Below are 25,791 nucleotides of genomic sequence, written 5' to 3' on the forward strand. Positions count from 1 at the left end.
TACTTTAACAGAGGGTTCTGTGTAGGCACCTGACCTTTTGCTGCTACTTGTATTTTCAGGTTCCATGTCAAAGGAGGGTGGGGCTGCTTATGACAGGAGGTAGAAAAGTACTGAATGTGTAATTCTGAAGAATTGTATTCCTGGTTTACAATGGCTTCTGGCTACAAGACAGGTGCTCAGGGGTAGTCAAACTGCGGCCCTCCAGATGTCCATGGACCACAATTCCCATGAGCCCCTGCCAGCAAATGCTGGCAGGGGCTTATGGGAATTGTAGTTCATGGAAATCTGGAGGGCCGCAGTTTGACTACCCCTGTGCTAGGTAGATAGTTCTGAACAAGCTTCTGAAATATGCAGCTATTCGTAGCAAGCTGAGGGGAAAGGTTGAGTGAAGAATGATGCACAACAAGGCAGTGGGGTTTCTTTAATTTGCAGAAAGCTTGCTACCATATGGGATATTACCTATGTGAATTAAGTATCTCTCAGACAGGAGAGGACCGAAATCAAAGTATCCAGAGCCTTTCTAGAGAACACTGGTAAAAAGTTCTGCGGTTATCAGAAAACAAATTGCCTGCTCTTCTGAAAAACACATTTTCAAAATCCTTTAAATACAAAAGGAAGAGTAAACTATTTCCTGAAAATATATCTACTTTTCACACTTTATTCTGGATTAAAAAAAAAATCCTCAAATGGTGAATACCCCTTCCCCCCAATCAGAATTGGTAGGTATGCAACAGGAGACAGGTGGTGGGATAAGGAATTGGGTACTGTGGCTGCCAAGCCCTGCAAATATTAATAGGTACTATAAGCACCAAAGCTCAAGGTCAGAAAATTATGCAAAGAATCTCAATCCCCGACATTATACACAAAATGAGATTTTGTACAAAGATTCCACCGATCTATGAACAAAGCAAAGCAACATCTCTAGCCAGTTCCAGATGGGGAGGTGCATTAGTTTGTAAGCAGAACGAAACCACAATCCAGTGGCAACCTGAACACATTTATACCAACGTATTCGTGAGCCGGAGCTCAAAATTTTATCTTGGGAGTAAAATTTTGTCAGTCGTGAAGGTGCGACTGAAGCTCCCGGTTCCAAAGCGCCAGGTAAATTGTCAGACTGGTGGAAGAACCTCCCTAAGCTCCTTTTTTAGTGCTGCTTAGAAGCTCTCCTTTTCCCTCCAGTGAAGGCACCGCCACAAAAAAATAACCTAGGCTATCGTGGTTAAATTAGAGAATGTCTTTTTTCCATCATGTTTATTACTAATGTACAAAATATACAAAACACAGAGGGAAACATCTCTTTCCCTCAGGAGAGGGATTGCTGCACCCACTTGGGGGGGGGAGAGGGAGAAGTGTGAAGAGACAAAAGATGTAGTGAAGAGTCCACATCTTGTGAGCCAGTTAAAAAAAAAAAAACACAGCTAACAATGTAGTCAGGAAAACAAAAGTGACCCCTCCCCACCCCCACAATTATTAGAGCTGAGTTTTCACAGAAAACAAGTCGGTCGATTCCCAATGACAGCCTTAGCACCAAGGGAAATCCTATCTCTGCAGTCAGTGGGGGTACTTTACAAAGAGAAGGTGGGGCACCCTGGGTAAAGAGGATATTGTGCAAGGGGGCAGCTGCTGGAATCCCCCCTCCCCCAACCCCAAGTGCTCTTTAGGCACAGTAAAGGTCCCACCGGGTAAAGCCAACCGATCTACCAGGCAGCTGCTTCACTTCAACCCCTGCCTCACACGTATCTTTCTAAAAGGGCCACATTTTCTTGCTGTCCCCCCTCCAGACCGAAGCAAAAAGTTCTCAGTGCAGGTCTGGGGGCGTGGGAACCCGCAGGCTGAATACGACACAGGAACCCCAAGTAGGGCCAGGCGGTGGAGTGTCCCCCCCTCTTCCTTTGCTGGTTTTTCACAGGGCTATTTACACAAATAGTTAGAAAACAAAACATCCACAAGTCTCTTTTGTGCTTTCAAGTCATTGGTTGCCTCCTCGCCCCCCACAAACAAGAGGGAGAAGGTTCCTCCCAGTGGTTCCTTTTCTTCTGTGGGTCGTGGCATTTCACCAGTAGCAGCAGATATGGCAGGAGGGACTCGGCCGCCTCCCCTTGCCCCAAGCGTTCAAAGGGCCTCACGGAAGCCATAAAAAGGGTGGATGCAGCAAGAGTCCAGAGCTGGGGTTCAAACCCCCAGAGAGTCCATGGCATGGGAATGTGCGCTGATACCACAGTTAAAAGTCAGAGGCAAAGAGGAACAGGTCCTTGGGACTAGGGCAAGGGCGGCCCATTCACTCCAGGGTGGTAGAAGGCACAGTTGTTCTCGTATCGACAGCTGCCTTTCATCGTGAAATGACGGCACACGGGGCGCTTGGACCTGTCTGGGAGGCACAAAAGAAACGGGATGGTCAGCTGTGGCAGCAGGAAGATCTAGGAAATCCAAACATCACTGCCCTCAGCATGCATGGTTCTGCTCCGTCCCTGTTCCCCCCGTCCCCCGCCAGACTCTGTCAAGAACCCAGAATGCAATATATGACTCTGCTTTCACAGTCCTAAAGACTACTTCTCCCACTTCAGCAGGTATACACAGAAATTACAACGGCCAGCGTGCCCTTGCAGGGGGAGGAAGGAATCTTTCTTCCCTCAATCCAGCCCAGAATCAATCCCTTTGAAAAGCCCACCTTTCAGCAGCCAAAGAAAACAAAAGCACCCAAGCAAGACATGCAGTCCCTACTCCCATAAAATTGCATTGTCTAAATCCTTTCTAAATCCAATCCCATCCCAACCCATCAGGGCAGAGCAATCCGTACTGCCAGTATTTACCTCCTCCATGGCCTCCTCCATGCCCCCAGCCGTGGTCCCCTGGGTGACCTCTGCCGTGGTCCCCTGGATGTCCCCTGCCATGGTCCCCGGGGTGGCCTCCTGGATGTCCCCTGCTGTGGTCCCCTGGATAGCCCCTGCTGTGGTCCCCGGGGTGGCCTCCTGGATGTCCCCTGCCGTGGTCTCCGGGGTGGCCCCCTCCTCCATGACCTCCATGGCCACCGCCGTGTCCTCCTCCGTGGCCGCCACCACCTCCGTGTCCCCCTCCATGGCCACCGCCCATATTGCTGTTTGGAGGTCCACCCCTGCCGTTAGGGGGCCCACCATTGCGTCCACCTCCACGCCCACGGTAAGGGGGCTCTCTGCCACCACGCCCACGATGGAACGGACCAGGGCCGGGGCCAGGGCTGCCACCCCTCATGCCTCCATGGGGCCCGCCACGCATTCCACTATCGGGAGGGTCCCAGTATCCATCATTACACTGAGGAGGAGGTGGACCCATCATTCGAGGCCCACTTGGTACACCAGGGCCTGGGGGCATGTTAGGGCCTCCAGGGCCTCCATGTGGTCCTAAGGAAAAGAGAAAAGGGGACATGATGAGCACAATTCAGGATACAATTCCAGCCCACCCCTCACTGCAGCACAGTGTATCAGGGTGGCATTTGCCAAGCTAGGAGAAGTCTCTTTTTTGTGCTTACCAGGCATGGGTCCTGGCCCTGCAGGAGCAAAGTGCTGCATATTCTTTGGCCCTTGTGGGAATCCGTTAGGAACTTGGCCAGGCCCTGGTCCCAAGAGTCCGTGGGGAACTGTAAGACAGACCAGAGCACCCAGATAAAGCACACGCTTCTTTTGGATTACCTCGCAACAAAGTGGGTTTAATTTATTTTGTGGTATTTTGGTTTTTGAACTGAAACTTTTGCAGTTTTTAAACTGAATTTTTTTTGAAAACGATTATTGTAAGTCTCCTTGAACTAAAGGAAATTAGCTATTCAGGACTGAATTGTCATATGGGGCGGGGGGGAAAGCAGTGCTGCCATGTGACAGAATCCCCCGTTGGTGAGAAGCTGTGTTGTACGCAGTAGAATGGTTGACAAAATATATATATATGTGGCTCTCAGGTCTTACTGCCTGCTGGAGTCAGCAAAAGACTTTTGGGGGGGGGCTTCAAAATGGGACCACCACCAACTCACCTCCTGAAGGGCCTGGTCCAGGCTGGCCCTGGAAATTGTCCAGCAGGTGCTTGATTTTGTCTGAATAATCTGGTTGCTTCATCAATTCTTCTGTCTTATGATTGTTCGAGCCTCCCTGTGTTCAACGGAAGAAAAGCCAAAGACACGGGGGATTAGAGAGCGTGCTTACAGGACAGCCCGGATCTGTTGCTGTTTGCTATGCGCGCCCTGCACTGAACCCTACTTGGAAATGCTATCTAGTACTAAATACCTTTGGACTACCTGTCAATCAATCTTGACCTGGGCCAGAACGCCAGAAAATGGGCTTCCGGGAAGAATCCCATTTATCTGCTTCTTTACCTGATGGACTATGGGAACTCGGATTGGAGCAGGACAAAATAAAACATTTCTGGGCCTGTTAGATACACCTATCTGAAAGTGTTGGGTCAAGATGAGCACAATGGGCTGGCAATAGATTTGGTGCCTAAAGGCAGCTCAAATGTACATGGGGGGCCAAGAAGGCCTAGTCCAGGGGTAGTCAAACTGCAGCCCTCCACATGTCCATGGACTACAATTCCCAGGAGCCCCTGCCAGCGAATGCGAATGTTGGCAGGGGTTCTTGGGAATTGTGGTCCATGGACATCTGGAGGGCCGCAGTTTGACTACCCCTGGCCCAGTCGGTCTCTGTTTCCCAGCTCAGTGGCTGTTCGTTATTCTGCTTTTAGAGGCTGTGCTGCGGTAGCTCTAGTTACCATGATAGAGGTGAGGATCTCTTGTACGTTGAGAGAGGAGTTGGGGTTGGGGCCCTGCGGGTTCTTGCCTGCCCCCATGCTGCCCATGAGGTTGGCCAGGACCGGGGGCAGCTTGGAGCCCCCAGCTCCATCCGGAGACTGCGAGGCGGTGGCCGGGTCGAGTCTCTCCTCGTAGGTAGCCTCATCCATGGAGCATTCCTGAGAGAGGTGACAGAGGAGACACAAGGAGTCAGGAGGGGACGGCTACTGGGGAGCTGGCTGCTCAAACCCAGCGGGGGAAGATTGGTAAAAGCAGGAGTGATGGGAGAAAAAGGGGGGGGGGGCGGCTGGCTGCTCTACTTTAGATGGGGAATATCCCTCTTCTCCCGCTTGTTTCCCCTACAAAGGGGAATCAGAGACAGAGAGAAAGGGGGAAATGGCACAGAACACAGGATTTGCTGGTATTGCTGTTCTAACAAGGTACTGCCTTCTCTGAGAGGGTGGGCCTAGCAGCTTTACCTAGCAGCTCCCCTGCCCTAAACAAAAAAAGCCTTGTCCTGCTCCACAGCACTCAGATAATCCCTGGCTACCTCTCCCACTCCTGCTGTGGCCCACTGGAGTTTCTACTCAAAGCAAGGGATGGAATGCAAAAGGACTGACTTACCTCATCCAGAGGGATGAGCTTGGGGGGCACAGGCTCATAAGATTCTGGGTCAGGCTCGTGCGGGCTGTCGGGGACACTAGAATGGAAGAACAAAGAGAGGCTTGGGTTTAACAGAAGGACAGAGATGACAGAAAATGGTCTGTCCAAAAGTTAGGATTATTAAGGCAGGTGGTGGGGAACGAGGACAGACCAGGAAACTTAAAATTCCAGATGGACATAGTGCCCCTGATTCTACCACTGTCTGCTTCATAAAGGAACTGGGAAGAGAAGCCAGGCCAAAACTATCAGGAACCCTGATAGTACGGTAGACATGGATGAAGGGAGAAAAGCAGCATTAGAAAGGGCTTCCCGGAATGAACTAGGCATAGATCTCCTGTCCCCACATTCGCTCTTGGTTGTTCCTGCAGCCAAAATTCCTTAGCAGGGATCTGTCTGCTGCCAACTCCCTGCATGAATGGCCAAACTCCATTTACATTTAGAGCGTTTACTGAAGAGTCAAGCTCACGCCCTGAATAAATTTTTGTTGGTCTTAAAGGTGCTACGGGACTCTGATTTTATAATGCCCCCACTAGTCTCCTGTGTATGGGTCTCACACAGAGAACTGCAAAGTCGTAGGGAAAGGTTTCTTCCAGAAGCCATCCCCCTACCCGCACAGACACCGTGGAAAGAGCCCAAGAGTCTTGCCTATGCAAAATTATACACTCTCCAGTCTGCAGGTCATTCCACTCACCTCTCTTTTGAGAGAAAGATCTCCTGTAGAATGCCTTTCTCACGTTCAGCTTGAGTGAATTTCTCTTGGCTGCCACTTCCGGGAAGCACCAGTGGGGCAGACAAGTCGATGGGCTTTGGGTAGACCCAGGGGATCTTCTCCTCCATGGCATCGTGGCTGAGCCGACGGGCGGTCTCAAAGGCGTGGCGGTCCATCAGCATCTCCCGCTTGGCTGCCTCGCCAAAGTCCTTAATCTTGTTCACGTTGACTGTGGGGATGGAACAGAAGGGGGCTGGTCAGCCAAACGCACGAGCCGGCAAATCCTTGGGACACCGCAGGGCTAGGGACACGTGTGTCTACAGGACAATAGCGTTTTAAGGAACTAACTGGATGATCCTAGTACAAAGCTTTGGAAAAGCCTACTCTACCAACTGCATGACATGAATAAAGGTGTAAATATACCTAAGGAAGGAAGTAACAATGGAAGCTGAACCAAGCCCTGGCAAGAATGGATAAATATACATGGGTAAGTTATAGGCAAGGCTGTACACCAGGAAGAGGTTGTGATTCTGAGGTGGTGCACAAAGCCCACGGGAATGGAGCACTGGGTTCCGAATTCACTCGTTTCTATAACGTACATATGGCAAGTTCTGAGATTTTCTGGCTGCAAAGGTGTGCAAAAAAGCACACATTCAGTGCCTTGCTGGGGTCTTGCAAGCTGAAGTGTGGCTTGAAAAGGATATTGGTGGGGTGGGACGGGGAGAGGGGAGCTGGGCCTGGTACTGATCAATGACCCAACCCTTGGCTAGCGCATCAAGTATACAACTCGGAGGGAATGCGCCTAACAGATGTGGATTTAGAGAAGCCGCTCACCACGCTCTGTCTCGTCCAATTCAAAGTAGAAATACTCCCGGAGTTTACTCTCTTCGGGCCAGCTCACTATCTTCTTCTTCTTGCCCTTCTTTGTTAGCTGCGTGGAATCAACTGGGCTCTCGGCGGGCTTGGGATCCAGCAACCCGCTCTGCTCAGAAGAGCCTACAAAAGCACAACACACTCAAGGGTCAGTGACAAGACTCAAGTACCAGGGACAGACAGAGAAGGAAAGGCCCACCGGACTGCTGGGAGTTACATTAAGCCAGAATCCTTCCCTGAGGAACTCTTCTAAGGCTGGCAGAATCAGGGCACCCTCCACTCTCCCATTACTGTAGCTGTGGCTTGCTTACTTGTCTCCATGGGCTCCGGGACCTCCACAGCTGGTACTGGGGTGCCTGGTCTATCTGCATCCATGGGCTCTGAAGCGGGGTTCAGTTCCGGTGAGGAAGGCTTGGCAGCACTGGTCTCTGGGGCTGGCTTCCCTTCAAAAGGACTTGGCTGAGGATTGAGGAAGAGACAAAAAAACCTAAGGTAAGGATGGACACATGCGCACACCTGCCCCAGCGGGCCTTGCACATGCTCTGCAAAGCCAGGAAAGGTTTTGGAGGGCACTTTTCCAACTGCCTTCTTACCTTAGCAGCTGTTGGGGACGAGACTTTCCTTTTCTTCTTGATCTTGATCCCCGGGACAGGGGCGGAGTTTAGGGCATCCAAGAAGCCCAAGCCTTCCATCGCTGGAGGGAAACCGAGAAGAGGGTGTCAAAAACGGTTCTCCGGGTTGAGCCTTTTCAGCTCGGTATTGCCTCCCAAGTCTTACTCAGTTTGGGCTCTTGCCACCACCAACTCTAATGCATGCGATTATTCTGGAGGACGGATGCACAAAGACCACCTAAGAAGAGAAGAACTTACGTTGTGGGGGGATGATCTTCACTTTAATTTCCTTTGTCGCATTTGGAGTCGTGTTGAGAGGCTTGTATTTCTTCTCGGCTGGCGGGTTTTCCCCAGCTGGGGCAGATGCGCTTTGGGAGGGAAAAAGGTAGGCACAATCAAAAGGCGATAAAGGCACCGGCAGGTAGTGGGGATGGTCATTCCGTCTCAGCCTGAACGACTTCCTGTAGCTCCTGGTTATTTCCTTAGCCCTGGGGTAGTCAACCTGTGGTCCTCCAGATGTCCATGGACTACAATTCCCATGAGCCCCTGCCAGCAAATGCTGGCAGGGGCTCATGGGAATTGTAGTCCATGGACATCTGGAGGACCACAGGTTGACTACCCCTGCCTTAGTTGACACCCAAATGAGCTCCAAAGTGGGAAGTCATTCTTTTAATGCAAACCCACTCTATGCTCACAAAAGTACAGATAGCCATGTCCCCACTTTATTTTAGTTCTAGATGTGTCATTTTACAGTATTCTCTGACACGCATGACTGAGTGGTCAGGCCCCTATCCCCAACACAGGAAAACCTCACTTGGCAATGAAATAATTGTGTTCTCAATTCTGTGGGTGGGACAGCACGGCTGTTCTTAGCCGGTGGGCCAATATGCCTGATTAATTCCAACAAACAACGCAGACTCTGGCATGCGAAATACTTAGGGAGCCTCCAAGCTAATCCTATATTGATCTGTTAACGACCTGTATTATGTTTTAACTCTGTTTTACTTTTGATCTGGCTTCAGCAAGGCTTGCTGGAGAGGTGGCATACAACTCTCCTAAGTAAGTCTACAGACTACATCGTACGTCCCCACCCTTGACCATACAGAGCCAAGGGGTCCCTTGCTCTTACCCAAAGAGCTGTGGCTAGAACCCAAGGAAGCGCTAGCTTCATAAATGCCATCATGTCCTACAGAAGCAGATCGGTAGGTATTCAGTAGGCGTGTCCCGAGGTTAAAATCCAACATCAGTGACAAACAAAAGTTAAAGCAGTCTAAATCCTTTCCTCCGTGGCTATCGTTACCCAGGGACCTACCTCTGCCTCTTCAGTGGTATGGGCTTAAGGTTGTATTTCTCCGAAGCTACTGCCGTGCCAGCATTCTTCTTCGTTGGAAGGAGCGATGGAGTCTCCATTTCCAAACCTGCAAATTACAAGCAGCGGTGGCCGTCAGAGCCCGTTCCAATGCCAGCTTCATTTCTAGAAGCCCAGCACCCACCCGCTTGAGAAAAGCTGCCTCCAGAGGTAATATTTAGCAGCTGGGGTCTGTTATTGCTTCAGGCCGGAATGTACAAACACACACACACACACAACCTTCTTACCAGTTGAACGGAACTTGGCATGGCTGGGCGCTGTAGTGCGCAGAGACTTTGGCTTTTCTTTCTTTTTTTCAGGCGTCTCCTCAGGCTTGGCTTCCGATTTGGCCTCCTGAGGCTTCTCCTGAACTGCCGCTTTGCTTTTACTCTCCTCTTTCCTCTTTTTCTTATCTCGCTCTGCAAGGAAGAGACAAGGTCAGAGGCGTTGTTTTGGGGAAAGGCAGGAAAAAGGAACAGCAGTGCAACATCCAATCACAGGTTCACCCTCCCAGAGCTAAGAGAGGCCCCTCCGAGTGGACATTCCTGGAAAAGAAGTTAATCCATCGCTGAAAAGAAGCTTTTTAAGAATAAACCCCTCTGGCCTGATTGAGAAGGGACCCCGAGTGGGTGGAAAGGTGGCATCAAAATATATATATATACATCAAAATATATATATTATATTTATAATGAAAAAGAACTTGTAAGACCACCAGAAAGTAAGCATAGTTCAACTGCACACTCCCAAATCTATGAATGATTATACATTGAAATATTGCTTTTCCAAAAGTTGCTGATTTTATTCCAGACTCGGCTGTCCCAAAAATTTTAAACAATAGCCGCAGAACACAAAGCGACTCACCTGTAGGTTGTGAGCTACTCTGAGAGCGGATGACACCCATCCAGTCGCTAACCAGTATGGAAGCCAGCCTGCGGAGCTCTAAAAAAGATTGTAAAAAGATGCAAGGGCATGAGCAGATGGCATTAACAGCCTCCTGGACCCCCATGCCCAAGAATGCGGACAGCGGAACTTTAAAGATAAGGTTTTTTTTCATAAATACATGTTCGTGTGAAAGTATATATTTTAAATAAAGCAGTGTAAAATTTTACCTTCATCTTCACTGGACTTGCTGAGCTGTTTCACCAGCTTGGCGGTATTATTCTGAAACAGAGTAAAAGGCAAACATCAGTCAAATTGCATGAAACAAAGCCACAAGACTATGTGTCCCCCCCCCCCCCATGAGACACGGGGGAGTCTTGGATTTGGAAAAGAGATCCAAGAAATGTAAGGGGAAAGAAACATGCATCAGATCCAACTGAGCCATCCACCGTTCAGCACATTTCCCCCATTCAACCCGGGCTTCCAGGTGACGAAGGACACTGCTGCTTCTGCTTCGTCCCCAACTAACCTGTTTCAGATGATCGACTGTGAGGGGCAGGTGCTGCAGCGTGAGCAGGATCTGCTGAAGCAGGGGCACATTGTTAGAAGCCTTTGAGCTTGTCAGCCAGGTGTTGAGGAGTTTGTAGCCACCAGCCTGGATGAATCTGTGGAGAGAAACACATAATGTGCAGGTAAGGTCACTGACGAATGCCATTCCACCCATTCGTAATCTTCATCCTATACTTCTTCTGATGAGCTCGTAGTGGCATACATGGTTCTCTCTTCCCTCCACCCCCCTTATGATACTGATACAAGTTAGCCAGAAAGTGACTGGGGCCCAAGATCATCTGGATAACTTTGTGGCCAAATCTGAACTTGAACCCAAGTCTCTCCTTCATCCTGGTCTGATATTCTCTAACTTCTACAACCACACCGCCCCCTTAAATGTGAACCCTGAAGAATTATAAGCAAACAAAAAAATGGAACTGAAAATATGGATCTGATTCTACCTTAGCAGGTGAACACTGACCCAGCATGGAACATCCGTTTAAATAAAAAGAACGAAAAACAGTTTGAAGTACAATAACCAATACACAAACATTGGAGGAGTGATCATGAATGAAGGGAGGGCAGAAAGGAGGATAGAAAAAAAATACAAAACCCAAATAAGCACAGGAATGATCAAGCAACCAGTGGACAGCACTTGTCTATACTACAATTAAAACCACACTATCCCTAGAGCATTCCATCTTCCTAATCAATGCTGCCCCACCTAGTTAAGAGCCAAATGCTCTCAAGTATTCTTTTTCCATTCAATTTCGTAGCCAATGGCCTACCACTAAGGAGCCAAGAGCTGTAAAAACCAGAGCCCACGAACGTGCAGCTCCTTATGTGGTCATCGTGATCGAGAGCAATATCCACTCAGAGGTGGGGACAGAGGTGGAGCTCAACTTCCCCTGTTTTATTTCCCCAAATTCCTTTCTGGGGAGACAACAGCCAGTACCTTCATGAAGTCCTCCTTATCACCCCCATTCCCATAAACAGAGTCTAGCTCCTCCCGTTTGCTATGACTAGGCGGTGAGCTGCACCCCCGAAGGAATGTCACCTTCAGCTTCTTATCTACCAGGCTCCCAAGGCCAAGTGCCTTCAACAGCCTTCAGAGCATCTCTGAACCACCAAGGTTATATACAGAATCAGGCTTCCCTTCTCCACACAAGGCTCCATTTTGTGTGGCTCAATCTGGGATGGGATTCACAAATTTGGCAGGACTATTCAACCTGGATGTAATTGTGCTCACTGCACATGGGTCGAATATTAACTCTCTACCTCTGCTTTAAAAAAAAAAGGAAAATCCAGCCCTAACAAGGAAGAGCAATACTCGAAAATGGATGGGAAGCATCTTGAGGGCTTAGAAAAAAACAACTGTGGAATTTGATTGCAAAGTTTTCAGTGGGCAGGAGTCGAGACCGATGCTTGCTTTCTCTCCCCTAGCTACTGATTCTTGCTACATTGATATTTATTATGTTTGCGTTCTTTCTTTCTTTCAAGCTATTTAAAAAACCCAAGTCTAAAAGTTTTTATACAATACTGCTTAATTTGCAGACATAAAATTATTTCCCGGACCCCCAGATGATGCATCTACATGGACTTGCACCAAGCAACTAGCAGGCGAATAAATGGCAAGCCCGGAAGCAGCACAAATGACAGAGGCTAAATTCCGTCCTGGCATCCCCCCTTCAACCCTGCTCAAGTCTCGCTTCCCCTCTTCCTGAAACTGGAGACAGAAGCCCTTCCCCAGTAGTCCAGGTCTTGTCTTCTTGTTGCCCCTGAAGCCTGCAGGCCCAATCCCATTCTCTTAAAAATATTGACGAGTTCTTACTTTGAGAGGATGTCTGGTGTCCGGGTCTGTAGCAAGATGTTCAGGTAGATACAGCGGCTGACCATCTTCTGAGCATCTTTCATTAAGCTAAAAATGAAGGGGGGGAGGGGAGACATGAATGTATTTTTAGTTTTACTATAGAGAATACAGGAAGAGTCCCATCCGCTAGGACAGTGATCCCCAACCTTTTTATCACCGGGGACCACTCAACGCTTGACAATTTTACTGAGGCCCAGTGGGGGGTAGTTTACTCCTCTACTCTCAACCACTGCCCTAACGCTCTCTGATCACTATGGTAATGTTTAAACATCCCTTCAAAATAAGATACAGACACGCCACAACAATGAACATAAGGAACATTTTAGTTTCATGGACATTTTAACTCATGACAATGACAAATCAATGGGAACCCTGAGCTTGTTTCTCTGCAATGAGATAGTCCCATCTGGGAGTGATGGGAGACAAGGACACTCGAAGTGTGTTGTAAAGGGCTGGTGGGGGGGGGGGAGAAGGCGTCCTTCGGGGCCCACCTCCAATTAGTCAACAGACCACATGTGGTCCACGGCCCACAGGTTGGGGATCGCTACGCTAGGAGACAAAAATTTCATTTACTCAGAATCTGTTTTTCATTTTTAATTCTTAATAACTGGCTTTCAGAATTCTGGGCAAAGGCCTAGACAGCTAATCCACATTGGGGACCTGATTTATATGACGCTCCCCTGGTGACTCATTACATTATTGCCTACCTGAACAGCTGTTGCCCAGATGAGTAGGTACCTAGCCCACATGCATTACAAGCCAAGAGAAGCATGACTTGCTGTGTGTGTGTTAACATGTGAACTCCATTCTTTACTGGTTACTTCCAATAATCCCGCTCATGCTCATTTACCATAATCTCCACAAATTGTGTCAGCACAGCGCAATGAGCATTATTCTGGATAATGATTAAGTGAAACCCAACATGTGCAAAACCTGAATTATCTTCCCTATGACAAACACCTACTGGAAGATTTTAGAGATGCCTTCGTGAGTTTTGATTTCTCCATCTTTGCCGAGGAAACAATCCAGTCCTTTCAGCAGTTCCTTTGGGTCTATTGGTCTGGAACCCATGGTGGAAATCAATCTGTTAAAACACAGGGGAGGGGAGATGGCTATAGTTACTAGAGTCAACTCCAAAACCAACATATACAAGGATAAAAATTAGATGGCATAAACATTTCTATGAACAGCTTAACGTCCTACCAAGTGCAAAGTATACTCATATTCCCATTACTCAGAAAATCCACGAAAGGCAAAATCCTTGCAGGTTTCCAGGATTCTAACCCAAGAGGTAATTTGTTCTTTACTTATCCAAACACTATCTACAATAGCATTTCCGGAATGAACAGGAGACTCCCTAACTGTATACCATTATGCTTTGAAACACAAATGCCAGAACAAAGAAAAGATTCTTCAAGAGAGTCAAGAGGTCAGTGTCTTTCGTGCTGCTAAAGCCTTTGCCACCTTCAACAGGGCCTTTATAATTCGAAACATTTTGGGGCTAGTATATAACATTTGGCCATTTGTTTGGTTATATGCGAGATGGAATGAGCTGCCTGGTTGGTTGGTTCACATCTTATGGGACACCCAGAATCAAAAACTGCTTCTCCCCATTATTCTAAATGAAGTAAAACACTGCTGTGCCAACCTAAGCAGAATTACAGGTTTCTAAGCCTGTTAAATTTACGGGTCTTGAAGGGTTTAATTCTGCTGGGATCCTGGGAGGGGATGGTATAGAAATTAATAAATCATAGCAATAAGAACAATGGCACTTTTATAAATTAGGAGAAACCTGTGGTTGTTCCCTCAAATTAACAATTTGGCAAGATGGAGACAAGCTATAATCACCATCATGCATGAAACTAAAATACATATTGATGGCAGTGTCCACAAAGTTAATTTTGAACTACAGTGCTCTACGCATGGTTAGAGAACAAGGGCCATTATTTTTGCTCTTCAATGCAACGACTGTATTAGTTCTTAATGTATCTTGGACCCAACATAAGCAAGAGCCAAGGGCCACTACTTCACAATTCCTCTGCTGGTGCAAGGAAAGAGCAAGCTCTTCCCTTGACACAAGGAGCAGCCGGAAGACTCTATTCTAGTGTTCTCCAAGGTACTTATCGTGTATCGGCACACTAAACCCAAATCCATCCATAAATGGACGTTCCCTAGTGGTGGAGCATAAGGCCACAGGGTAATAAAGATCTTTTAAACTAATGTCCCAAGTTAGATGCCTGCCCCATGAAACTGAGGCTAAAAATTTGGGAAATTTTCTGCATAGCGCTATGGTGTGTATGGCATGTTGGTAAAAGACCCACATTGGTTGTACGCAGTTTGAATACCAACTTTGGATGAGACCCTAGAGCATATGCAAGAGAGCCCCGTATTCAGGAACTGTGAGGTTATTTCAAGCTGTGATTCCCTGACCTAGCGTCAAACGTATCCCTTGGAAATGTGGGTCGAGTTGCTGGAGAAGTCACCTGCTGCCAGGCCTAGACTAAGGGAGAACCAGTCGTGTGATGGAACTTTACGCTTTCTCTGAGGAAGTTAACTGATCCACGGCACGAACGGAATATGGAAGAGCAACAGTTGGTTAACCGTTTTGTCAGTCTTTTAATGACTAGCTTAACAGCCGCTTTTTACTTTTGACCGTGATTGTATATTGCACATGAAACTTAGCAGATTTTACAGCAAGGCAGCGAGTAAAGCCTGTCTTTTTTTTCACTCCCTGGTTTACAACCTCAGAAGCAAGCTTGTGTATTCAACCGTGTGTACGCGCTTGTCCGCTCCCAGCTGCAAAGGAAGAGGTTTGCAGAGTTCCTAGTCACACGGATAAATAGGAGCAGTTAAGATATTGAAGCTTGAGGCTGCCATGTTGGTTGCCATCCTACTCCATTAAATCTAGATGTCCAGCAGAAACGAAACTGCCTCTCTTGGTGTGTGGGCAATTCACTCATGTACCTGAACACAATGTGACCTCACTTCACGCAGTTAAGAACCACCCGTGTTGCTTAGTGGCCCTGGCCCACAGGAGGAACACCCCTATTTGCATTTTCCATCAAAAAGCCTGCAGGATGGCCAATTCTTGCATTGCCTAGGAAGGACACCAGTGCCAGTACTTATTGCTGCAGCACCACTTCTCCCATTTGGTCATATGCGCTTGGATCAGCGCAAAAGAAACCCAGCTGACCTTCTAAGTGGCACCCCAGCTATAAGTCACCCTCATTGGTCCTCAAATTAGGAGGGGACTATTTCATCCTGGAAGAGCCTTCGTTTTCTTGCTGCAGCAGATCCATCTCTGCCCAGAGCTCCCCTCCCCATTTACTTTAGAGTAGGGAAAAGCTGCGCAGCCTAAATGCCAGATGGCTTTGCATTCACGTCTTGAGTGCAGTCAGAACATAGAACGGGTGTCTCCATCAATGGCAGGGCTCCATACACTTGTGTATTCGTATCATAGGAAAGGAAATAAAATCCAAGCGATTGTGGACAGCTGGGAAGGAGTGAAAGCAGATGTTACCGGCTTGCAGCTGCTTGCAGAACAGTCTTTAAAACAATGTATGGCCTCAGTCAGGTTGTGAGGTATTTGCACTGAAGGTCCAGCTAGAGATTGGTCCACCCTGCTCTGGAGGCCAGATGACCAAGTGGGCTTTGGAGACTGAAATCCCCTTTTCACCCCACAAAATGGCCTGCCACATGCAAGGCTAGGAACTGGTGAAGAAGACTTGGATTGATGCTGCTGGAAGTCAGCCTGCTTTGGTGGTAGAGGACTTCAGTCTCCAGAGCTGTCATTCTGGTACTTTCCAACACTCTAGTCCCAGGAGAGAATGGAAAAGAAAAGAAAAAACAACACGTTACTGGGGACAATTTAAGCCATTTTAATTTGTTCTGCTGTTATGTACGGTGTGCAAGCGGTCTCTTCGCATTGAGGGTTTCCAAACATACACTGGCATAGGGAATGATGAAACACTTGACCCGATGAAAGGCCTCGGTAAATGGGAGTCATGTCAGAGCAGCACTCAACTCTCCCTATCCCACACCTCTCAACAGGCAAACCTGGCTCAATCTAGGATATGCAGCACTTAACAGTTCTTACCCCCATTAAAAGAGAGCACATGCTACTCAGCGTAAATGTTTGTACCTGGAAAAAAGACACAAGCATTTCTCTATAGCTACTGGCTTACGGCTGGATTGCCCGCAAATTTATATGCCATTGTTCTAGACCAGGGGTAGTCAAACTGCGGCCCTCCAGATGTCCATGGACTACAATTCCCAGGAGCCCCTGCCAGCATTTGCTGGCAGGGGCTTCTGGGAATTGTAGTCCATGGGCATCTGGAGGGCCGCAGTTTGACTACCCCTGTTCTAGACCCACAATGAATAATTTAGGCATCTTAGTCGAGTCTTGTTTTAGATCTTGGTATGATCCTTGAAGCGTTGCCCAAATCCCCTGTAAATAAATAGGTCATCTTGAGTTTTCTCAGGTGCCAGATGAAAAAAATTAAGCTCCCAATGAATACAGTCCTGTCACATCTTCGGTATTATGGTGCAAGCCTGCACGAACTAGAGGCCCCCAATGATGTCTCTGTTAACGTGACCTCAAAACAATTATGCCAGAATGTTAGCCTTTCAGATGCCACATGAATTGGAATCTCTTGGTACATTAATACTCCGCTCTCTGAAAGTTATATAAATAACATTTACTGGTGTGACACCCCACCACCATCTAAGACATCTGTAAATGGTCAAGGAATATATCTATTTCCATTCCCAATTTCTTAGTCTATTTTATGCTCCTCCTCTAACAATGGCACCCTCCTTTAAGTTCTTTTTGGATCCCTTCACATTTACAAAACTGCAGTGTTTGCATTGTAAAATCTTTAGTATTCATAGCCACAGAGGTCTCTGTCAAAGACCTTGATGGAATCAAGGCTGAAAACAGAGGATCTCAAGTTAGCACAGTTCTAAAACATTTAAGTACTTATGGTTTAAACGTAGGGCTAAAGAATTCTCATAGCCTAAACTCTGTATAAAACCCCTGCCTGCGATACAATAGATCTGGCAGTAATTTGGGACGTAGGTCTCTTAAAGGAGTTAAGTGATATTATGTAGATGAGTAAATCACCAAGACCAGGCCTTTACTTTTCCCACAATTGCATAGATGGGGAAATTAGAACCATGATATTGAACCAATTAGAATCATGATATTGTTAACACAGCATTTAAGTGTCCTGGTGTCATTACAGTACTTTGCACAAATTCAAAACGAAGGATGAAAACCCAGGCCAGGTAAATTTTCCTTAGCAAACACTTACAGCCCAATCTTCCTAGGACTGCAATCCTTAATCCAAGAACCAGAAAATGTGATTTGGGCTAAAGATGGAGTCATATGCATTTACTTCCAATATGAAAAAACAACATCATTTAAACGGAAGCAAATCATTTTAAATTTCATGGAAACCAACTCAGGCTACCCATCCATCCAGCCGCAATGTTATATTCTTACAACTCAGTTATGAAAATGCTAACTTTAGTAAGTTTTTAAAAGGTAGCCTTCACTGAGAACTCCCAAATTGCTATTGCTTCTCTCTTCCAGATTCTATTCTCTCCCTCTATTGCACCTCCCTAGTTTCCAAAAAAGCAACATTAGGCTATGTACCTGTGCAAGCCATGTATAGCTAACCCAAACTGCTTTATCAGACCGGCTACACAGCACAGGTTTAGTAAGTTAGCTGAGCTGTTCTCTCTAGAACACAACTTGCTCAAGACAAAAATACACACTTCAAAATTACTATTCCAATCCTACTCGGGAGCAAGTCCTGCTGAATTTGGTGGGAAATGCTTCTGAGTGAGAATGGATAAGGCTGCATAGAGGGCATAGGAAAACCAGAGACATTATAGGAACCAGTATGACTGAATTAAACTATCACTGCCTTTCATCGGCTCACCTCCCTACAAAGGCAAGGTTTTGAGGTCAAAACCATGCTTCAAGTGAAAACTTTCCGAGTTCATGCCAATGCAAGGGTGGAAAATCTTCAAGCTGTCTCCAAATAGGAGCAAAATGAGATCATGCATCTGTAGTTAGTGGCTCAAGTATTAAAGGAATGGCAAATGCATGATAGCATGCTGCTTTGCTAGTTGCCCTACCCTCCTCTGAGTCCTAAACGAAGCCTGAATGCTGTTCTTTATTGCAAGCATAGTTTCCAATACCTATCGGCCCTTTTACCACATGCATCTTCGCAGTTTTCTCCTTTCAGAAATCCAAATCTTGAGCCAACCTGGGATCATGGCTTCCAAAAATTGCCACTATCATATAAGCTCTCGCTACAATTTACAAAATGGCACAGCTGGAATGACTTTAGTATATGATCAAGCTCCTTGAAATCTGAACTCCATTGCAAGAGAAGTCTAATTTTTGTTTTCAACTGGGAGAAAGCTGAGCTAGACTGGGCCTTATTTTAAAGAGGCAATTTCAGTGAAGTATATTGGGACCTGACCTCAGTATCATAATGTGGTAAAAGGTGAAGGTATCCCCTGTGCAAGCAGAGTCATGTCTGACCCTTGGGGTGATGCCCTCTAGCGTTTTCATAGCAGACTCAATATGGGTGGTTTGCCAGTGCCTTCCCCAGTCATTACCATTTAATAATGTGGTATCATCGTTACCCAGCTTGCTGGGGGGTAAATGGTAATGACTGGGGAAGGCACTGGCAAACCACCCCGTATTGAGTCTGCCATGAAAATGCTGGAGGGCGTCACCCCAAGGGTCAGACATGACTCGGTGCTTGCACAGGGGATACCTTTACCTTTATCATAGTTAAAAGAAGTGACCAGGCAAGCTGACCCCGTGTGAAACAAGACTGGCATGCCAGGCGTCTTTTTCCAGGCAGATCACTTCTTTCCAACTATGCACAGAAATTAAACTTCTATACTGCCTTCAGGTTCAGTGCATTCATTTTCAAAATCTCTTTAAACAAATTATGCTGGATCTTGTCAAAAAGATCCATGCATGCAAGGGGAACAGCTTCCCTTTTACTTTCCCCCCTCAGTGTGTTCCTGGAATGATTCCTCAACCACCCAGAGACAGCATTTCAAGGGGCATTTTGGCCAGCTTCAGGAGGGACACAAGTTGCCCTCATGTGCCCCGAATGCAAATGAGATTAAACCCACTGTCCTACTGCAAAACCACATTTTACCCAAGACAAATGAACATTTCAACTTAATCACACGGCACGTAACTTGCAAGGCAGTGGCTTGACCATGGTACCAAGATCACTCATGCCAATTCTATTTAGAACTATTCTCTCTTCCCTCAAAAGTCAGGGATTAATTTTAGCACCCCTCAACAGTAAATACAATGTCACATCGCTAGAAATGCTTCTAGCGATGCACTATGTAAGAACTGAACGCCAACTCGACAAGTCTGGCTGCTGTGCCAGTTCCCTTGATCCCATCAACAATTACCAGATATTAAACATATATTATAGTATGTCAAAGGAGGAAAGCCCTGGACCAGGAGAAAGTTAGCACACATTTAGCAGGCTTTGAACAAAACCCAGGGATCATTGACATTTCCTGTAATTCAAAAGTTAAAACCGGTTTTAAAACACTGCCATTCAACATTAATCCCAATTTGCAAGACAAACACTGCAGCTTATTTTACAAAGTCTAGGCAGATAAAGCGTTTAGATTTTCTGACACCTGTGAGGGAATTAAAACATTTTATCTCCATTGTATAAAGCGACAAATTTCCGTCCCCGAGCTGAAACAGAAATGATGCAGGGAGCCTCAAGCGGTTCCTAACAAGGTATTCCCATTGGGGTGCTTTGTGTATTAACTGCTGCCAAATGGTGGGCAGCCTTTGTCTGATGTAAGCCAATCACCTACAGCTGTGTGCTTCCATTATCTTGCTGAGCTATTCATGCAAGGCATCTTGGAAGACCTTTTTACCCTAGAGCTCAGGTTCACTGAAGCAGATTTAACATGTAGGCCAGCAGCAAAATTACTATGACCAAAGGTTTGGGGGGGGGGGGGGAGATGCCGAGTGTCACAGGAAACACAAGCAAAGCAGTTCTAATCAACTATTTAGTATTACCTCTTCCCAGGTTCCCCAATCCACCTAAAAATAAATTCTCTAGGATTGGGTGCCACGGGAGAGTCATTTGGTACTTACAGTTTTAGAGTATGGAATCGGGATTTTAATCCAATGAAGACAGTTTATCTTCACATCCTATAATCCTATTGATATGTTAGTGAAATGTTTTTTTTTAAATGTGTTCCCAAAGCGATTACCATGGCTTCATAGTTGCCTCTGCACATACCCCTCAACTGCATGGTAATGCAGTGGAAGCGTAAGTACTCAGTTCATTCATGTAGCAGTCTGAAGGCCTCCAAGCTTTCTTCCACTGTTGTATGGAGAAACTGAACTGTAGCAGTCAAGCCATTCACTCAGGTTCAGCATTTCAGAAGATAGCAGTCCCAATACCCAGTTCACCACTTCTGTCAACTGTAAGGCAATTTAATTAGTAGCAAACCCCCCACCCTTCCCCTCCCCAAATGCCATATTCTCTGGTTGGGCTATCATACTGGCATTTCAAAGAGACTCTGTGCTTTCATCCTAGACTAGCTTTAGCAAGATCGCTTTTTTGACAGGGCCAAGATTCCAGACGGGTGTTCAGGTGCAGTATAATCCTGAAGATGTTTACTTCAAGTCAATCCCACTTCATTTAGAGGCCAATTTCCATAAACCCAGCTTTAGCAAGCGGAACTGTCAGCTGCTACACAGCAGTTACCCATCCGGATCACTTTTACCACTTTCATGGCAGAATGCAGTACCAAACCCTTCCTAACTTCCTACTTTTAAGGGGTGAGCCCACAAACCTTTTGATTTGCAGACCACATTTACTAATCAGTGTTCCAAATAACCATGTTTTCAGAACTGCTGGTTCTGTTCTTGGCCAGTGCAAATGGAGGACCAGCTATTTACTCACATAGGAATAGTGCTTCCCTCCCCAATTCCTCTAAGCAGAGGACCAGACTGAAGGATGACCTAACTCATCAAATTTGGGTCAGAGTTCTAAGTTCAACTGCCAGGCCCCTACACAGTGTGTCAGAGACTTGCTCCCTTTCATGGGATAGATACACTGCAGTCAACCTTCCAGCTGTTTCACATCATCATGCACAAGAAATCAGGCTAACCTGCTTGCCCCAAGTCTTATGACATTTCATTGCCTCACCAGAGGGGCTGACATAATAATGTAACTGTAACATCTGACAGAGGAGTTTAGTTATCAGAATAAGACGACAACCCCTAAAGCAAGACTCTGGGAGCACAAGTCTATCGGGGCCGTTTGACAGGACCACAGCCCTTTTTCTTGGCTTCCAGAACCAGAGATTTAGAACCTTGAGCAAAACCAAGATTCTAAAAGCATTGTTTTCTCTTCAATGTATCGGAACTGCTGAGTAGTTAACTGAATCTTTCCCCATGTGCCTTCCTTTCACTCTTTGGAAGGATTTACTAAGTATACCACTACCTAGTCACTGGAGTGCTAAAGCAACTTGCGCTTTGCTTAAATTATTTAACTCCCACGCTTGAGTCCAAAAGCACATTTTCATTACAAAGCCTAACTTCAGTTAACCTACTCTTGTCCGGAGTATTGTAATTGCTGAAGCTGTAAAAACAGCCATCCCATTTGACTATATCGAAGGTGCAATTAAGATGGTTAATTTCTATTATCCTGCGCCTACTGTGGACAGTTAATGAACTATTCCAAGTAACAACCCCTCTAATTCATGTTATCATGACCTAAGGTAAACGTATGATCAAACAACCTAATTTATGCACTCATGCAGAGATGCAGTACTGGTTCATCTAGTTGTGCTTTTTTTTTTAGTATGTTTCACTTGGTTTCCACCCCATGCCTAAAGTTAGCCAGAGAGGGGCCTGGCCCTGAAAAAGCACTGCGTTTACTTCAAAGTGAAGTGAGATGTGCTTCAATTAATGCAACCAGGTCCATGTTTTCTAAACAGAACCATGTCAATGATTCACTGGGGACTTACAACATGAAATGCTACCACCGGAAGTGTAGATGGAGGCATTAAGTTCTATTTTGTGAAACATCTCCCCCCCCCCCCCCAGAACAAAGTACCGAGACTTAATGGGGAAAAATAAATCACAAGGGCAGCATCTCTTAAATGCTATCTGATGGCTCATGCAGACCTATTTATGAAACCAGATTCCTTCAGTTTTCAAATAAGACAACTAATGTTCTCAGCAGATTGGCAAACATTTAACACCCTTAAAAGCCTGCATGCATCCGTCGGTGTCACTGCACGGCGTTGACAATGGAACAGTAGCACAAAAAAAAAAATTAAGACAAAAGTGGTCTGGAACAGAAATGAAGGTTGTGAAATGTAATTAATACCAGAAAGATTTTGCTTACCAGGTGGAACTGTGGCTGTTTCCCTCCCATTGATGAGGTAATACAAGTGCTGGCTTCCCTTTTTTTTTTCCTAATGATCACTTCTTTCCTAGTACATTGTACAGGAACTGTGGAATGTGGCAAATTAATACAAACTTACCCCTGGGCCCCAGACATTCCTGTGCACGCAGCCAGAGCAGAGAACACCCCCCCCCCCAACCTTTTGTAATCAGCAAGTGTCAGTGACACTTACTAAACATTTGGGGTCCAGTGGTAGCATTTCATCTTTTAACAATTTGATTCTATTACGAAATCTGCTCTCCTGAACAATTCTACTACAAGATGAAAAGGGGGAGGGAGAAGAACATGCAACAGTTTGCCTGCCTGATAGCAATACAAGCATCTTAACCAAATTGTCTTGATACAAAATATAGCAAACATGGAGAGATCGTGGAAATCCATAGTTCACATGTGATGTTAGAACCTAAAAAGAAACAACCCAGTGGATTTATGGTTATACTTTGCACTTAAGCTGGACCTAAAAGTTTCCTGCAGACCAAGTGGGAGTGGAATTTCATTAGATCATTTTAGACAAGAGGGTTAAGGGTAAGCCAGTCTTGCCCTCCCCCACCCTCTCCTTCCCCTCCATTCCGTGACAGCTTGCTCTGGGCGCCGAATGAAACCCATTCAGGGGGAGGAGTTTGCTACAAAGCTGCTTACATCAGCTCCCTGCCCAGCAAGCCTTGTGGGTTCTCTTGTATCAGAGGAAGGAGGCACAAGCGCCATTTTAAGCAGACTAGAAAAAAACAGGTTTCTGAATCTATTGAGAAAAACTATAGCAATACAACCCCGCCGCACACATATCTCGGCATCTTATTATGTCAGTTCTATAAACTAGAACCTATTTAACATTCAATTACAAAAAAGTCTCTTCGGAGTGCCAGAGATTCGCAAGAATCTCCCCCTTATTAGTCTTCGCATTAATTGCCCTCCCATACTTTCCCACTACAGATGACTGGTGGAGGGAATGGAGTAAAAATGGAAACATCCTGTAAAGGAAAAAATACAATGCTGCTCGTCAGGGACAAAAGACAAAATACCACCGCCATATTGCAGCAAGGAACGGAGAAGGGGGAGGGAATATAAAAAGGATGAACATTTAAAAGCACACCAGACCTCATTTGAGTCCAATAGATCTTTCAATTACTGAGGGTTTTAAAATATATTGGACTGGTTTAAAACAATTTTCCCAAGCCACCTTGCAATCTTTATTTCTAGATTGCCATTTTAATTTTTTTTCCGTTTTACATACCTACACATATATTAAAAGTTGCAAGTAAAAAAACCCACAAAAACTTTTTAACACCGACATCAAATTCAAAAATAGACGAGGCTATGACAGATCATCCTGTTTTTTAAGCTGACCCATTGCTGGCTACTATGCAGTCATTGCTCTTGGTCCCTTTAACTCTTACCCTGCAATCTTTATGTACAGATTGCTTATTTAGCTCAACTTCCACGTCTCCCACACAAAGAAGTAGCACTTTATGGCTCAGTTACCACCATCTGTTATGTGGGAGCTCATTAACCCTTGACAGTCCCGGAGACGATGGATTATCTAAAACCACCATCGAACTCCTTATAAATATGCATTTTTGGTAGCAAAATGCCCAAATTTGTAAGGGTTAACACCTGAAACAATCCCCACTTCCCCTCCTTTTTTTTTTTTTTGGTCTTTTCTTCGTGCCATTAGCTCACTTCGACATGGATGAATTTTTTTGGTCAGTTGGTTGAAAATGCGACACTTACTATCCAATTATTTTTCTCGTCGACAGCGCCTCAAGGTTTAGCTTTTTTTGGATTAAGCTTTGTTTTTAAAGAAAAAAATGAATTTGGTTTTTCTCATTTTTTAAAAGTAGCAACTTTTTGGATGGCCAATAAAGAAGCCAAAAGCTGCCTGCTAAAAAAGCTCAGGGAGGATTGTTGCTAAATATTAATTTTGTTTTTTATGTTTTTAGTGGCAGTTGTTCTCCGTCAGATCATAAAGAACTTTAACAGATTCCCAAGACAGGCGATCGAAAATGTAGCTGGCTTTTTTTGTGTGTCTTCTCAGAGGCTGAACTGTGGGGAATTTTTTCCCTTTGTTTCCCGGAGTAAATTCGGCAGTTTCTCACGACCAAAGCCAAACCTAGAACACGAAAAGAGATAAAAAAAAAAAGATTAAGATTTTTTGTTAAAGCCCCCAAAGGATCACCATTAGTATAAAAATAAAATGTTATTTTAAAAAACCCGTTATACAAAAATAACTTATCAAGCAAAACTTTTAATGGGAAAAATTAAAACACCCGAAATTAAAAATCACAAAACCCTAAATTTAAAGATCTGCTGGTCGCTAGGGAGTGGCTCGGGCTTTATTGAAAATTGAGCTGAGACTCCTCAAAGGGGCAATTTAATTTCAACGTAGCCGAACAGACAATTAGGAGTTGTAAATATTAAGTACAATTTTGTATTGTAATACGGGGGAAAGGGAATAAAAGCATTAATAACGTAACCCTTTTTTGTCCCCTCCCAAGCCGTTCCCCACGATAACGTGCCCAGAGACACCGTACTCACCTTTAAACAGACCCCAGAATGGCCGAACGGGGCGCGCGCAGAGTATTTTATATGAGGCCACTCCCTCGCCACGATCCCTCCTCCCGTCTCCGCGCGCTGCGGGTAAAGAACAAAGCACGGAGCATGTGACCCCGCCCCAATTTAACAACCGATCGGTTAATGCCGAGCTTAAATTTTAATCAAGACACAGTTTCTGCATTCTATTTCGAACCTAAATCACAATCTTTTAAAAAGAATAAATTTTAAAGCTCCCAAGCATTGTGACGCAGTTAGGCGATCGTGAATACGCATGCGCCAGAAGTTGCCACATCGTCAACGCCCGCGACGTGCACGCGCAGCATCCGCCCAAGTTTTTGAAGGGGCCTACAAGGAGGTAGAAGCCGATACTCCAAACGGAGCATGCGCGTACTTTGGTACGCGCTGCCACGAGAGGCTTACAAAAGCAACTGCTTTGCGCATGCGCAGCAATTGTCTCTGGCTCGTTCTACTTGCGGCTTGTGGCGCACTTGTTATT

The 25,791-nt window shown here is 45.8% G+C and overlaps 1 protein-coding gene across 7 annotated transcripts; it reads right to left on the reverse strand.

Moving 5' to 3' along the window:
* Positions 1-1,219: 1,219 nt before the first annotated feature.
* On the reverse strand, positions 1,220-25,637 carry PPP1R10 (protein phosphatase 1 regulatory subunit 10). 7 transcript variants are annotated; one of them, XM_077324621.1, is made up of 21 exons: positions 25,278-25,635; positions 24,474-24,852; positions 15,770-16,060; positions 13,214-13,333; positions 12,211-12,297; positions 10,360-10,495; positions 10,061-10,112; positions 9,813-9,890; positions 9,200-9,370; positions 8,916-9,021; positions 7,862-7,971; positions 7,586-7,686; positions 7,304-7,451; positions 6,954-7,115; positions 6,102-6,348; positions 5,372-5,447; positions 4,729-4,926; positions 3,998-4,112; positions 3,506-3,613; positions 2,811-3,377; positions 1,220-2,368 (listed from the first exon to the last, which is right to left on the reverse strand). In XM_077324621.1, exons 4-21 carry the CDS (start codon positions 13,318-13,320, stop codon positions 2,259-2,261), a joined length of 2,679 nt encoding a protein of 892 aa, XP_077180736.1. In that variant the 5' UTR covers positions 13,321-13,333; positions 15,770-16,060; positions 24,474-24,852; positions 25,278-25,635; the 3' UTR covers positions 1,220-2,258. The 7 variants fall into 7 exon arrangements, with proteins under 7 accessions (XP_077180736.1, XP_077180738.1, XP_077180735.1 ...); XM_077324623.1 differs by lacking the exon at positions 15,770-16,060 and having other exon boundaries at positions 3,132-3,377; positions 21,234-24,852; positions 25,278-25,637; XM_077324620.1 differs by lacking the exon at positions 15,770-16,060 and having other exon boundaries at positions 21,442-24,852; positions 25,278-25,636.
* Between the last annotated feature and the right edge of the window lie 154 nt (positions 25,638-25,791).

This window comes from Paroedura picta, chromosome 3, assembly GCF_049243985.1.
Source record: "Paroedura picta isolate Pp20150507F chromosome 3, Ppicta_v3.0, whole genome shotgun sequence".
Taxonomy (NCBI): domain Eukaryota; kingdom Metazoa; phylum Chordata; class Lepidosauria; order Squamata; family Gekkonidae; genus Paroedura; species Paroedura picta.